The sequence below is a fragment of the Prunus avium genome, chromosome 2 (genome assembly GCF_965620075.1).
Source record: "Prunus avium chromosome 2, drPruAviu1.hap1.1, whole genome shotgun sequence".
Taxonomy (NCBI): Eukaryota; Viridiplantae; Streptophyta; class Magnoliopsida; order Rosales; family Rosaceae; genus Prunus; species Prunus avium.
The window spans coordinates 26,476,430-26,491,864 of NC_142285.1; the positions used below are offsets into that span (position 1 = coordinate 26,476,430).

A 15,435-nucleotide genomic window follows, 5' to 3' on the forward strand; every position below is an offset into this window, starting at 1 on the left:
AAGTACAAACTTTCTCACATTATTGAGGGAATGACCCGAATCCACAAAGTGTTATTTACACACCCTCTATTTTCTGTAGTATTTTTACAAAATCCTCTAAGTTTTTAGAAATTACACTAAATTTTCTCACATGTCTCAAATTGTTTTCACGGAACTCATTCCTTTAATATTTTTTTTCATTGAAAAGTTAATAATTTTTTTATATTTTAAAACACTTCTCAATTATTAAGCTTTAAGGGTATATGTGCAATCGAATCTTTGAGTATCATTTGGAGTAACTTTTTATTTTTTATTTTTCATGATATCAACTATTTTTAGGTGCAAAATTAACGGAAAGAGTTTTGTGAAAAAAATTTGGAACCTTAGTGGGTGTTATGTAATTTTTGAAACCTCAAGGGGTTTTGTATGACATGTGTAGAATAATTTTTTTTTTTTAAATCTATATATATAAAGCAAAAGGCAGATAATGGTAAAACATTCAAAATATTTTCTACTATTTGTTAATGCAAACATTAAGAATTGAAATTATTAATTAAATGAGGATAATATGATAGATTCACACTTTTTATATTAAATTAAATTAAATTAAAAGAAAAATCAAATAATGAATCCTATTTTTATGGAACACAACTACCCATTATCTTTTTGTAATTCAAAAATAAATTTAATTTTTTTTTAAAAAGCCTCTAATAGATGCGGAAACGCTTACGAAAAGAGTAATTTTGAATGAATTATTTTTGCACACATATGAAACTATGATTTATAGTAAAAATGACTTCTTCGAGAGAAGCAGCAAACAGTATCTATATAAAAACATAATTTTCATGCAAATATTGACATTTTTTTTTTATTCACAAAATTCTAGTGATGAGAAAAAAAGAAAATTAAATGCAACAGTTAAATTTGGTAGATTATTTGTCTTATCCTGTTATCCTTCACAACTCGACTGCTTCTTCTTCCTCTGCTTCTCTCATCTGATACGCGGACACAAACCTCCCAAATTCAAATCTTTTTATATATAAATATATCATTTCCTATTATTTTTGCTTCCCTTTCGGGGCAAAAATTTAAATATTTATTTTATAATATAAAGAAAAAAAATGGCACTGAGCTCGTTCTCTATAAAATTTGGTTCCATTTCGTGTCCGTACGAAAACCTGAGGACCGGGACGTCTCCGGGACTGAAACTCAAGCATGTGCTTTTCGCTTTCGCTTCCCCGAAACCCTCGCTTCATATTTCGGCAGATTCGACACCGAAAGCGCGCTTCGTCGCTCGGCGAACCGAATCGGTATCGGTTCCGCAGCTCCAGCGGCCTCTAAGTAATGTTAGAATGACATTTCGGATTTCTTTCTATGCAATTTCATGGTTGATTTCTCAATTTTGTCCTTTTTTTTTTTCCGGAAATTTATGGGTTTTTGTTGTTGGGGTTTTCAGGTGAGTATATGAGCTTACCGGCTAGTCAATACTCGGTTTTAGATGCAGAGAGGATAGAGAGAGTGGATGAGAATACATTCAGGTGCTATGTGTATAGGTTCAAGTTCTTTGCATTTGAGGTTTGCCCTGTTCTTCTTGTTAGAGTCGAAGAGCAGCCCAATGGCTGTTGCATTAAGCTCTTGTCCTGCAAGGTGTGTGTAGTTTTATTCTTTTAAAAAACTTTATGAATATTATCATGTGCCCTTTTGTTTCTCATTTATGCTTTGTTGGTACAGCTTGACGGCTCACCCATCGCGGTTGCGCAGAACGACAAGTTTGATGGTGAGTGAGTTTCTGCTTAGTTTTATGAGATAGTCAGAATTAGAATTATGTAAAGCCCTTTTTGTTGAAACAAATTTGTGGAGGTTGATTACGGCATGTTGCTATAACTATACTACTTTAATATTGCAAAATATACTTGAGGGTTCAAAACATATTAGTGCACTGTACTTTCGTTTATTGTGGAAACAGGTTAGCCATCATTGAGCTTCATAAGAACAATCATCAATGATTGCCTGCTTAATTTCGAATAGTTATTTTGCGAGAAGCAGAGCAAGGTTTTGAGGTTAACTAATTCATGGTCTCGTGAGTACCTAGTATATCTTAGTAACACATACAGAATCAATTCATTTACTAGTAATCAATGCATCCTGCAACCTTGTGATGTCGCACAAACTGCTTCCATTTGTAGGGGTGTAAGTGAGCTGGGTAGTCGTTTAAGCTCTTCTGGGTACATGAATAACCAAGCTCAAGCTCAACTATACTAGGTACTCATGAGAGTCGAGACCATGAATTAGTTAACCTTAGAATTTACTCTGCTTCTTGGCTTGGAAAAGCCTGCTCTGGCTCATTGTATGCTTCTTGATGTAAATATCGGAATTCCGAATTGGTCGAGGCACAATTGGATAACTTAGATAACTGAATGAGCTCGACGAAGCCTTTATTGAGCAGCTCACAAGTAGTTGTCAAGAGGCTCAACTCATTTACATCTCTATCTATTTCTCTTTAGTAAGCCTTAGGGGGCATACAAGATAATATTTTTTCAAACTTGAACTGAAAAGGAATTAATCAACTCTGAAAGTGGATGCGTCAAAGCTTAAGGTTGTTGAGGTCTTTGCACGACTCCAGATACTTCACAGATTTTAGAGTGAATCAATTGGTTATTTATGGTTTATTTGTTTCACAAATTTTGTCTGCACCAATCAGTTGTGTATGCGTGGCTTTTCCACAGTTGTGAAAGCTGGCAAACTGTGCCAATGACTGCAGAAGGAAACTGTCATCATCTGAAATAATGGTATTCACTGATTAATATTGGTTAAACTTATTGGTCAAAAAATGTCCGTCTGCAGAATGGTTCATGCACAGTGTTTGTAGAGATAGTAGGGAAGGTGAATTGTGGTAGTGTATTTGGTTTCATTTCTCAATGATGAAATTTTTTAATATTAAAGAGTTTCATTTCTACAAGAGAAGGCATTCGTTTTGTTGAGTCCTTTGATTTATACTTCTCTTCAGGAGTTCTTTGACATTGATTTGGTATGGGAATGCAGCTTTTATGGTGAATCAAATTTCGTGCACTAGCAACCAAAGCAAATCCTCACTACAGCAACTCACATCAGATACTGTCATTGAGGTGTATATTGCAAGTTTTTTTATTTATTTAAATTTTCTATATATTGTTGCGTAACTATGCTAATTGATATTTTACTATGTCTGGAAACTAACTTGGATTGTTTTGTGAAATTAAGGTGAGCATTGAGATTCCTTTTGCATTTCGTGCAATCCCTGCACAAGCTATTGAATCATCCGGGACCCAAGTCCTTGAACAAATATTAAGAATTATGCTTCCCAGGTTTATGTCGCAGGTTAGTGGAAATTTCTTCAATACTGTTTTGCAGTTTGTCCTTCTGTTGGTTTTTTTTTAATCTATTGATTTCAAAACCAATCTGACCATGTTCTCGGAAGTATACATTATTTTAAATTGGAAATAAATATAAAATTGTATTAAAAATTTCCTTTTTAGATAGGTAAATTGGAATAAATTCAAACCTATTTTGATGGATGGGCTGATAGCATAATGTTTATGCTTATTTTAAGAATTGGATTACTTTGTTATCTCATCATTAGTCACAGTTTCTCTTTTACAATCTTTGTTTTTTTTTTATTTCCAACTAGTAATACAGTTCAAGATAAACGAACTCGAGTTGTTGTAAGCCAAAGCTTGAATGGCCTTTGATTTGACCCAAATAAAAAGTAAAAAAATCCCTATGTAAGTGCGCTGATGAAAAAAGGGCTTTGGCTTTGACGACAAACTGGTTCATGTGCATTACAGAATACTATTGAATGTGTTTCATTTGCATTACAGAATACTATTGAATCAAAATTAATTTTCACATTGTATCTCATTCCGATTGAGCCATGGAGGACATGACAGATGAGTATAATTGATAAAAGAAGTAGGCAAGAATTTGCTATAACTTAATGGATGGGATTGATTTAAAGCAAGGGTTCAAAATGAGGCAAAATGAAAAATTCTATAATTTCAGTGAATAAAATCATTGAGAAACATTTTTTCATGGGATTCATTAACATATGTGAATTTGTTAGCCATGATCCAAGTTGATATAGAGTCATGTCTGTCTGTCTGTCTCTCCCTCTCTAGGTTTCAGTTTCCCAGTAGTTTTCTTGCAGATTAATTTTGCATCAGTAGGAGAACGATGTCGTATGCTCTTGGGCTGTCTTGGCACATAGTAAATCTTGTGAACTGCTTTCTCAAACAATTTATGGATTGAAGTTATGGTATTGTTGCTAAACTAGATTGGCACAACTTGGCTTGAGGCAAACACCTAACAAAGGCTTTTGAATTTTGATCTTTGGAGTGGATGTTGTTAGGACTCAAAATGCCACATTGGAAAACTAGCATATGTTGGGATGGTTTAAGAGCTATTGGGGGCCCTTCCCTTACAAGCCAGTTTTTAGGGGCAAGTTTTACCCATGGACTCCTAACATTTGGTATCAGATTCTAGTTTCACCTAACAACTGGGCAGACTCCACTGAAGGGGCAACTTATAGGCTAGATTAAGGTGGCTGGTATTATGTATGGACATAATATCAAGTTGCTGAATACTAGTGGGTCAGTGAGAGCCATCTCAAAGGGAGGAAATGGAAAGGCCTACCATCGGGCTAGTATTGATAGAGTGGGTCGATGAGGAGGTTGGGTACGGAAGCATAGTGGAATGTTAGGGCTCAAGATCCCACATTGGGAAAAAACATATTTTGGGATGGTTTAAGAGCTCTTGTGCACTTTTGATGCTTGACTGCCGTCACCACAATGGAATTAGCTCTTTTATCATAGAAGTTATAAGATCAGCCTTTGGATTTACGGTGTCTATTTCACTTCACTTGTAAGAAGATAGTTCAAAGAAACAATTCATGGATTTTGACACTTACAGGGCATGATTTAGCATTTCAAATTATGATAAGATGTGACATCACACATTTCTGTGGAAGTTTGAAGGCGTAACTTTCAATTTTGAAAGTTAGGATTCTTGCAAATTTTACCTCTCAAGTTTTTCCTTGTGATATACTTGGAATGCTCACATAATTTTTGGTGCAGCTTGTGAGGGATTATCGAGCATGGGCTTCTGGTGATAGATCAAGGCAGCCTCTTGGCACTGGTGAGATATGAAATTGTAGATAATAAGCGCTTGCGAGTTCTATTGGCTTCTTGTATTATGTTTGCTGTTCTGTTATACGCAGTGCGAATCATTTCCGCACAATTGTTTTAATTCTCTATTGTACTAGCTTGGTTTGTTCAAGAGGGATAAAGATCAGGTAAATGTATCAAAGAAATGAATTTTCTGATTTGTTGACCTAGATTGCGTTACCAATGTCATCGGTAACATATTATTGACTCGCTCTCTGTCCTCTATTCCTACAATTCCTTGCGTTTAGATGCTGTTCCTCTTTGCAAGCCCAAGAGGCTTTTAAGACTGGATCGTTTTTAACTGCACCAAATCTAGTTTTGGAGGGATTCTATTTACACCTTGTAGCCATCTTTGGTGGCCCAGTTACTCTGCCCACCTGTGTCCAAATTTTGACATCTTATCTGGACACACCCCCCAATGTACCACTACAATTAAAAAGATGCCAAAACTTAGTCTTAAAAATCATGTTATTTCCTTTCAAAAAAATATATCATATGTTATTTGGGGCCCGTTTGGTGTCCTGAAAAAAATAAACTAAAAAATCATGATTTATTTTTAAAATATGAGTTTTTAAATACTGATTTTAAGATCTAAAAACTTGATTGGTATTGCACTACAAACTATTTTTAACATTAAAAAAAAATTGAAATTGAAATTAACAAAGGAAAAGGAGAGAGAGATAGAAATTGTAAAACATCACTTTACTTTATTTCAATAATGTGGGTATTTTTGAGGTTTTTTTGGGTCTGGGTTTTTTAAAATGGACCTACCAAACAGGTTTTTGTGGTCTTTGGACTTAAAATTTGTTTTTGAGTTTATAAAATTAGATCCAAATAGGATACTAAACAGACATTTATTATATTTTATTCTCGAACATTTATAATAATTTTTTTTTTTTTTTTAAAGACCAAACGAAAAGTCCCCGGAAGCTACCCAATAGTCTTTTTTTTTTTCTTTGGTCGAAGGAGCCAAGTTAGGCCACCCCGTAAGAATGTACTCTTGTCACCTACAGGTGATATCACCTTCTTTGTTTTTTATTGTTTTTGGACAAGTTAAAGAAACATTTCTTCGAGGCTGGTCTTTGTAGGAAGGTGACTTTGCACAGTTTGCTTATTTGTTTTGTATTACTCTTAAGAAGTAAAGTAAATAAATGTATCAATGAAAATGAATTGCTTCTAGAACAAGGGTCTCATACCTGCAAAGACACATTATTTATGCAGTAGAATACCATTAAATAGAAGGCCCAAGTGTTAATTGAAGTGGATATGAACCGCTTCTCCCCATTAGTAACAACACTTAGCAGTTTCCAAACATCAGAATAAACTAAGCCGACAACATCTCCATTGCCGCCCGCCTCACCACTCTCGCCTCTCCTATCACGGCTCCGGCCATCTGGTTCTCCTCGTATAGAAAACTCCGTACCCTTTTTAGCTATTATTTCTCAAAGATTCAATCGAACTAATTTAGGTATCGGAGGGTCTTTGGTCAACACTCTCGGATGTGGCTTTTTTTAAAATCCTGTTTGATATTACAGGAATTGAAGAAGAGAGAGAAAGAAGCTCAAAGAGCGAAGGATCTTCAAGCGAATAATTTCCCGTGAGAAATTTGCACAAACAATATATATTCAACTTTATATAAAGGCTAGCACATAATTTACAAGCATAACATTTTTCTGTTAATCTTCTATCTTCTGCTGCCTGGGTTACTGTTCCTACACGAAAATACCACATGCCCATTCTCTATAATCATAATATACTTCCACCCACTTGTAAACAAAAAGGAACAATCTCGAACACAACCTGATGAGAACTCACCTGTCTTAATTTGGGTAACAGAGAGACGGCATATTCCCTTGACACAACTAGACATAAACAAACACCCAAGTAAAATATGTCTCATGGACCCATCCACACACACTCTTTCATTTTCCACACCCAAAATCTCTATCCAAAACTTAGGATTCCAAATCCCTTATCCCTTCCCTCTTTTAAAACCCTAAAAACCCAACAAGCAATGTGGGGTTGCAGTGCGATTTTGTTTTCCAAAAAGGCCACTAATTCTGACCCAATTTTATTCTCCACATGGAAGAGTAAGACCAAACCCTAGATAACTCCAAGGGACCAAAGTGTGATGGAGGAAATGATTTTCTGGCTTCTTGGAGATGGAGTTTTGCTGAAACCCTAGAGAATTGAGAGGAGACGATCTGCATGGAGTTGAGCAAAACACAGACAGATTACCTAACGTATCCTGCACTGTTTCCTCCTTTCCGATGCCTTTGTCCATATGTTAATGGACAAATGTAAATAATTGTGCTTGTTTTACGGCTGTGGGCACTCATTCGTACCCAATTGAAAATGGCATGTCTGGAAATTCATTGCCAAGTAGCCACATTTTTCATACTTTTGTACATGTTTCCATCATTTTGTGTTTGTTTTGCTTGTTGGGATATCAAAATTTATGTCGGTTTATTTATTTATTTATTTATTTCGGGAATGTGTTTCATGTTATATTACCTATTATTTTTATTTTTATTTTTTAAGAATCATCTATTAATTTTGTTTAAACGTCAATGTTATGAAATTTTGATGTGGCAAAATTATACACGTTATGGTTTAATTTCACATCACATTACTTATTAGATGTCCTGTCATTTAATCAAAATGACCATTTTACCCATAAGCATTTCTCCTTTTCATTTTCTTATATAATTCCTCCCAACCCTATCTATCTTTGCCACTAAAAAACAAATTAATGGCCAAAATCACTCCACATCAACATATATAGAACTTAATCAGTCACAATTCCCTTTCTCAATTCTCTGACTCATACCTTGGAAGCTCCATTGCTGGTCGACAGTCCACCATTGCAAGACTCTTTGTTTCCACCTGTTATTGTATTCTATTTTTGTTGCTTTTCCATCTTCTTTTAAATTACAAAACAGTTATCGATTTTTTAAAACAAGCCCAACATCAAAATCTCATAAATAAAAAACCCAAAACACTCAATAAGGTATCTAAGTAATTTAATAATTAAAATTAAATTCAATAGGGCCAGCTGCATTTTTTGAATTTTTTTTTTTATAGTTTGTTTATAGAAATTAAATGGTGTAGGAATCATTAGTACTAAGAATGAGTATGTGACTACTAAATATCTCTTTATTTTTTCATAAAAAAGCCCTAGTTTGAAAAGAAGTAATCAAACCTAAAATAAGGCCGTAATTGATTGCATTGTAGAGCCTTTTGAGAACTAACCATTTTTATAGACATAAACAAACGGGAGCTTTTATAATGAAGCGATTATGTTGAGGGTGGGTGCCCAATTCTACCACTCAATAATAATTCGGAAATTGATCGAATAGCTATTAAAGAATTCCTTACTATAACTCCTCATTATAGTCTCCCTATAAACGGATGTTGCTTTCTTTCGAATATAAAACAATAGGGCCATGCTTGCTGCTAGGTTAGCATTTTTTAGGTGCTACATTTGTTTATGTGTTTGTCCTTTATTTATTTACAAAAGTTTGGTGGTCTATCCACTTATTTGCTAAAGGTCAAAGCAAACGCATGGGCTTTCATTTCACATAATTAATAGTGGGAGAAGGAACACAATGTGTCGCCATGCAGAAGAAGCAGATGCTCGTGGGCTCCACTGTAACATTCTTTCTTTGTCAGCATGCATGACAGACCCAATGCAGGCAGGACACCTGTACCTACATATGCATATTTTGTAGATTACGACAACTGGAGAATTCTTTGTAATTCTTATCCTGCTCTATTATTAGCTTTACAAAGAATAAAAACATAAAAACAGTTTGGAAAGTACCTATAAGCCCTCGAGGAGCATTAGATTAGGAAGATCATAGCTCCTTCTAGCTTTATCCACATGAACTTTTACCCAATATCCTCCAAATAATATATAAAATATGTATATATACACACACAACAATAATTCCAGTGACAAGGAATTTTTTCAATGTAGAGAAATATATTTCGAGGATCGATGGTGATCACTTTATTTATAGATGTTTCATGTCATCTATTTATATTATAACACGTGAACACAGGGGTGGAGTCATTAAGAGACAGGGGTGGAGTCATTAAGAGACTAGTGTGGTTCTGGAATCCCCTCTCATTTTTATATTAAAAAATATTATATATTAATATCTTTTATGATACTTCTAATATTTCTAGGATTTTTTCTTCAAGTTTACATCTTTTGTCACATTTTAGATCAATTTTCTAAAAATTTAGTATACATATTATTATTTTTCACACAAGTCCTTCAAATCTAAGAGTCATTTTCACCCATTTCTCTCGATTTGTGGCTATTTATTCTCTTATTTTTCATATAATATATTATCAAGTTTTAATTTTTTTTCTTTGCCAAATTATCAAGTTTCAATTGGGTTAACTTACTTAATTAAGATTGTTAATCTTTCTCTTATTTTTTTATTTATTCTTTTCTTTTTGCTTATGGTTTGTTAGAGTTTGTAAAAATTTGAATTATTCTCTATTGAGTTCAATGGATCTTTCAATTAATTTGTAGATTACCAAAAAAACAAAAAAAAGTGTAAAGATGTCATCATATATGTATTGTGAGTTTGAATTATTTTATAAATATTTTGTAAGAGGCCCCCTCACATATGAAATTCTGGCTCCGCCACTGCGTGAACATATTATACCATATGACTGTATTATAGTATTATACAAAATTATATGTTATTCCTCCACTCTTTCATTATGAGATGTGAGAATTCATATCTTTCTCTTCTAATTTTTTTAAACTGAATTTTTTTTGTAATTTGCTTTTTCCTCCATTTTAAACCCACCTTCCCTTCCAACAAAAAAGAATTCAAAAAAAAGGTTTGCCTAGTGGTAATGATAGCAGGATGCTAATTCAACATTGGTCATGAGGCAAGTTCAAACCCTTCAATCAAAGGGTCCACAACAAAATAATTTTGTTTCACTTCAATATCATAGGCATGCTAGAGAACTTAAGTGCCCTCCAATTTCATCACTTGACAGCAAAAGATAGCCAATGAATAGCAGTTTAATTTATTTAATTCTATAATATCCAGCTTTAAACTGCAAATTGAAATAAATAATTATGACATTTTCCTCAACTTTCTTGACTTTGAGATAAAGCAAAACTTGTACTGGAATCTTATTCTCCAATCATAAAAGGAGCACAGGACAAATCATGTTTTATTTAGCTGAATTAACAGGGGGCCTCATAAAGAAAGAGGTGAGATAAGGAATTCTTTGACTGATATTCTCTCTGTCTTACTTCTTTATTATATGATTGTATCTATATTTTCTTGCAGCCTCATTTGTAATTAGGTTATGAAACTTAGTTAAGGTAAGAGTTGGCAAGTTTTAATCATGTTCTTAAAACCGCCTTTCAAAACATAATTAGTTTTGGTGAACTATATCAACAAATGGTCGTCGAGTTTAATTTCCCAAAAAAAAAACAAAAAAACAATCCATGTTTGAATTGTTATTCTTGTGTGTATATCACAAATTAAACTTTTTTCATGTGAATATTCATGGAGAATTGGAATCTCAAAACGTCAAAGTCAGCTTGATCATTTGTTATGCTCATCGAGAGGTATGATATGATGTCCACTAGCAAGAGCGTCGTTAATGGTCAAATGTGTGTTAGAAATGACACTATTCGGATGTAATAAGGCCATATTTTTAGCCACAAACCCTTGGTCACGTGACATAATGGTCAAAGAGCAAAATGACCACATCCCCGTGCCGAACCACATGATCGATAAATTATGCACGTAAAATCTAATCCATGTGACAAAATATGACTCAAGAAAGTATAGCGGATCCATTAAGGGTCTAGTGAAAGGCACTTGCCTTCACACAATTATGGTTTTTTACATGTGAAGGTGCCAAATTGTTATGAAATTTTGTATTGAATGGCGGGAAGTTTGTTGGATAAACTTCCTCAAAGAAGACTAAGGCAGGGCAAAGGGGGTGGCTTGCTCTACTCTTCTATTTATGTTAGTCTTCTCGTTCTCTAGACTCATTCTTCTCTTTGTGTCATGCGATAAAAGAACTAGGTAGAATATGTAAAGTCTGTGTTACTAATTTGTGCATTATACGATTGTAATGTTTAAAAGTTGATTAATCTTCACTATTAGTGAGTTGGTAGTAGTATTTTCTTGCTCTCAGAAAAGAAAATTCCTAGATCTGCAGTGATCCTAATTGAATTGGATTAATGATTTTTTCCTTTAACAAGTTTGGTCAAGTATGCAACGCCATGCCATTAATGCCAAAGGAGTGATGTTTGTTTCCTCGGTTCTCTACACCAACAGAAGTTCTAAAGTTAGATTCTTAGACTACCTTGTTGGTCTGCCCCAAACAATCAACACATGACGACCTTTTTTGTTTGAGTTTAAATTTTCGACCAAGTACTGAGCTACATTGAAAAAGGCAGCCCAACGTACATGAAACGATGCCGTCACGCAACCCCAAATGTGTGTAAGAGTAAGACAAGGACCTGATTTCGCTCGTGCCAAATTCAACCACAAAAAAGAAAAATGGTCCTTCCCGCAAAAATAAAATAAAATAAAATAAAATCACACCACTCACTTTTTGGTATTTAGTTACCTTTGGCTTTGCGACTCTGTGAAGCTATGCCTTTATTCTCCTCAGCTCTACTGTCACTATAATCTTCACTCTCTAGCTTTTGAGAGCTTTGGTAGCTTTTCCATACCTTTTTAGGATGCAAAAATTATGCCCATAACATAAGGAGCCTGTGTTGAGAAAGTACAAACAATGCAGTACGTTTTCCTAAATATGAACCGGCTATTTACACGTAAGTAATTAAACGTTGAAGAATATTGTCTCATATCGAGAAACGAAAATACAGAGTTCATATGTCTCTTTATTCATTGTCAATAGATTTTGCGTTGAATATAACTCAACATAGTGCATTGGATGGCTGGATACCATTCGAATCGAGCAGTGGCAAGAGATAATTGGGCCTTTGTCAAAGGTAATTGAACAAGTGACCGACATGCCACCATCATATGATGGTTAAATTTTGATATTTGTTATAATTACTTTTTGAATCATTGTATTTAAATTCGGATGTGACTGAAAATAATTTGTATAATGTATCTGTTTATGAAAAAAACAAAACAATTTTATTACGCACAAATTAAGCACTTTTCTATGTTGGGATACGTCAGCTACTTTTTGCTGCCAATTTATTAACAAAATAAAAAGTTTAAATTATAGAAGATATTTCTGTTGATATTAAAATCTAATTTCAGTGCTCATCCACATAATAGATGAATGTAATTGAATGTTTGTGGAATTTGGCATAAGATCTTTTACACACACCTAAAACAGATTTGACCCATTAAAGCAAATAGTTGCTTCTTTTGTTTTTTGATAGAAAGTAAATGGTTGCTTTAATTGAGTGGGAGTTCCACCAAAGAGAAAATCTAAAACATATAAAGATAGCAGTTCATAGGAGAATTCTAAATTGAGGATGTCCACAATTAAAAACGAATGTGTATCTCACAGTGCAGTTTTATAATCGAATTAATCCTACCCCAATCTTCTTCAAAGGATTTTCTGAGTTTTATGAAGAATTTCATCAATTTTAAGAACAACCACGTGCTTGTAGGGTTAATCAGAATGAGATTTCGAGCTGTTCCCTGAAGGTTTCTAAAAGCTCAATATTGATGGAGCTACTAATGAGCAGGGGTTAATCAGAATGAGATTTCGAGCTGTTCCCTGAAGGTTTCTAAAAGCTCAATATTGATGGAGCTACTAATGAGCAGTTCCAGTATTCATGCCAACAATCCCATAAGTCATGGCTAGACATAATTATTTAGAGTTCTAGATAGCTTTCATTCTCATGCAGTTATCTTTGTATATTTCATTCTTTATCTGATAGGATATAACTTGTATATCATTGAATGTAACTCCTATTGCAGTAGGACTATGTGATTTATAAATATAGTAAATTGAGCTTAGATCTATAAAATTTATGTATAATCACCTACAACCCTTTCCTTTATTTTTCTATTTAAAATACCCAATTTTTTCAAATAAAACCCAATAACTATGATCCAAGTAAGCAAGTTACCTAATCTAACTTAAAATTTGATTTATTCTATTTTTTGGATTCCAAAACTACCTATTTACAAGTTAACGTGTTATGTGGTGTGTAACTAATGGCACACGTTGAATTTGGAAAGATATTCAAATGGTTGTAATGGATATAGGAATTAATTTAGAAACTTATTTGAAATTAAATATTAAATTCAACATTAAAGTATTAGTAACGTTTTGGTTTGTTTTATGACCCCAAAAAAAAAAAAAATGTTTTGGTTTATTTATTTTTTATTTTTTATGGTTTTCCTTTTATGAATTATACTACTAGTAATCTATTTTATTATAGTTTTATGAATAATAGTTTACATTCTAATTATGTTGAAAAATATTTTGATAATCTATTTATTGTTTGTTTTATGAAAAACATTTTTTTTAAATGAACCTATTTTTTCTCTAAATAATGTACCTATTTTTTTCTCAAAATAATGTACCCTTTTTTCTCTGAATAAAGTACCTATTATTTGTTTTATGAAAAATAATTTTTTTTAAATGAACCTATTTTCTCTCTCCAAATAATGTACCTATTTTTTTCCTCTAATAATGTACCTAGTAAAACAATGTACGTATTTTTTTTTTAAATGAACCTATTTTTCCTCTCCAAATAATGTACCTATACATATTTATAGGTATATTGTAAAATAATTTACCTATGGGTAATATAATGTACCTATATTTTCTATAAATTATTGTTTACCTATTTTTAATTTATGAAAAATGTACGGAAATTTCAATTACAAAGTAACTGACTTAGTTTTTTTAAAACTTTTTTTGGTAAATAATATACCTATATTTTATTTAAATAATATATTTATATTTATATTTTTCATAGGTACATTATTGGATATGTAATTTACAAATTTTTTTTTTGGTTTGCAATTTTAGGGGGCGGTATGTGAGAGGGAATGACAACCAAAAGAAATGAGGTGATTGATATGCTATTAATAGGAAGTGTTAATTACAATTATGACATTTAATGAAATGCTTGAAATAAATTATAAATAAAATATGAAGTTTGGTGGCAACGATGTAAAAACCTAGGAATACTACGACCTCTTATATCATATTGGTCATTTAAATTTGAAATTGGGTTTGACACATAGATTTATAGAGTGATGGGTATATGTCTAGGAAATAGAAAATGTAGGGATCTATATTGGACAAGCCCTTATAAATACAATACACAGGAACCTTAATCAATTAAAATTGTAGGCTTACCAAAACCTATCTTGTTATCAAAGCAATCTAAAAGTTAAGCGACTTCTCTTTTTCTTCTTTCTTATGGCGACTAAAGCTTCTTCTTCTACTTTAGTTTCCTTGCACATTGGTGTTGCTAAGGTTACCAGCCTTCTTTTTGTCAAACTGGATAGGACTAACTATGACAGAACCCGACCCAAATTCCACTTTGGAATCTGTGACGAACCCTGTGCGTGTCTGACACTTGGCAGATGCCGAGCACACTTGACCAAAATGCCCTTATAAGTTTTAAATTCTTTTTCAAGTTTGACCTCTGCCGAAAATTCGGTAGTCTCCCCTGTAACTTGATCGTTTCCCAAAATTTTCACTTGTATAAAACACAATTCCATAATCCCAAACGTTCAGCATACAATAATTTTATCCATACTCAATTCACAGTAATTCACAACATAAACGAAACACTGGCCTTCACCCTGTAATATATGGGAATAAACGGTAGTTCATATTCTGCTCAATTACAATGGATTTCAACTAAATCCATTCAAAACATAGTTCAACAGTTTATTTTGCGGTTGCACCTAGATTAACCTAGGTTGCCTACGTATCCTTATCGAGAGATCAAGCCACACGTAGTTCTTTCATTTTTATTATGCAAGTGTATATCTTTATCATTTGTTGTATTTCAATATGATTGCAAATCAATCTAAGTACTCATGTTAGTGATAAGCCCAATCATATTCACAAACTCTAAAGTATACTTTCCAACTTTCCCAATTCTCAAAATAGTTCATACTTGCACATAAGTAGGCTACTTAAAGAATTTCCTCTAATTCATAAATCAGTTTATATATATATATATATATATATATATATATATTACTTGCGTATTGTTTATATATATAAAACAAACCAACTCCAA

The 15,435-nt window shown here is 33.1% G+C and overlaps 1 protein-coding gene across 1 annotated transcript; it reads left to right on the plus strand.

Moving 5' to 3' along the window:
- The first annotated feature begins 926 nt into the window (after positions 1–926).
- On the plus strand, positions 927–5,345 carry LOC110759871 (RAP release 2, galactose-binding-like domain protein, putative (DUF1997)). Its single transcript, XM_021962009.2, has 6 exons — positions 927–1,320; positions 1,436–1,626; positions 1,711–1,756; positions 3,022–3,104; positions 3,220–3,336; positions 5,088–5,345. The coding sequence occupies exons 1-6, from the start codon at positions 1,101–1,103 to the stop codon at positions 5,157–5,159; spliced, it is 729 nt and encodes a 242-aa protein (XP_021817701.1). The 5' UTR covers positions 927–1,100; the 3' UTR covers positions 5,160–5,345.
- Positions 5,346–15,435: the final 10,090 nt, after the last annotated feature.

What these genes read in the sequence shown, in the direction of transcription:
- LOC110759871 (XM_021962009.2), top strand. Translation starts at nt 1,101, where the DNA reads ATGGCACTGAGCTCGTTCTCTATAAAATTTGGTTCCATTTCGTGTCCG. An exon ending in TTAAGCTCTTGTCCTGCAAG is followed by an intron (nt 1,627 to 1,710) that starts GTGTGTGTAGTT and finishes TTGTTGGTACAG; the next exon opens with CTTGACGGCTCACCCATCGC. An exon ending in GCAGAACGACAAGTTTGATG is followed by an intron (nt 1,757 to 3,021) that starts GTGAGTGAGTTT and finishes ATGGGAATGCAG; the next exon opens with CTTTTATGGTGAATCAAATT.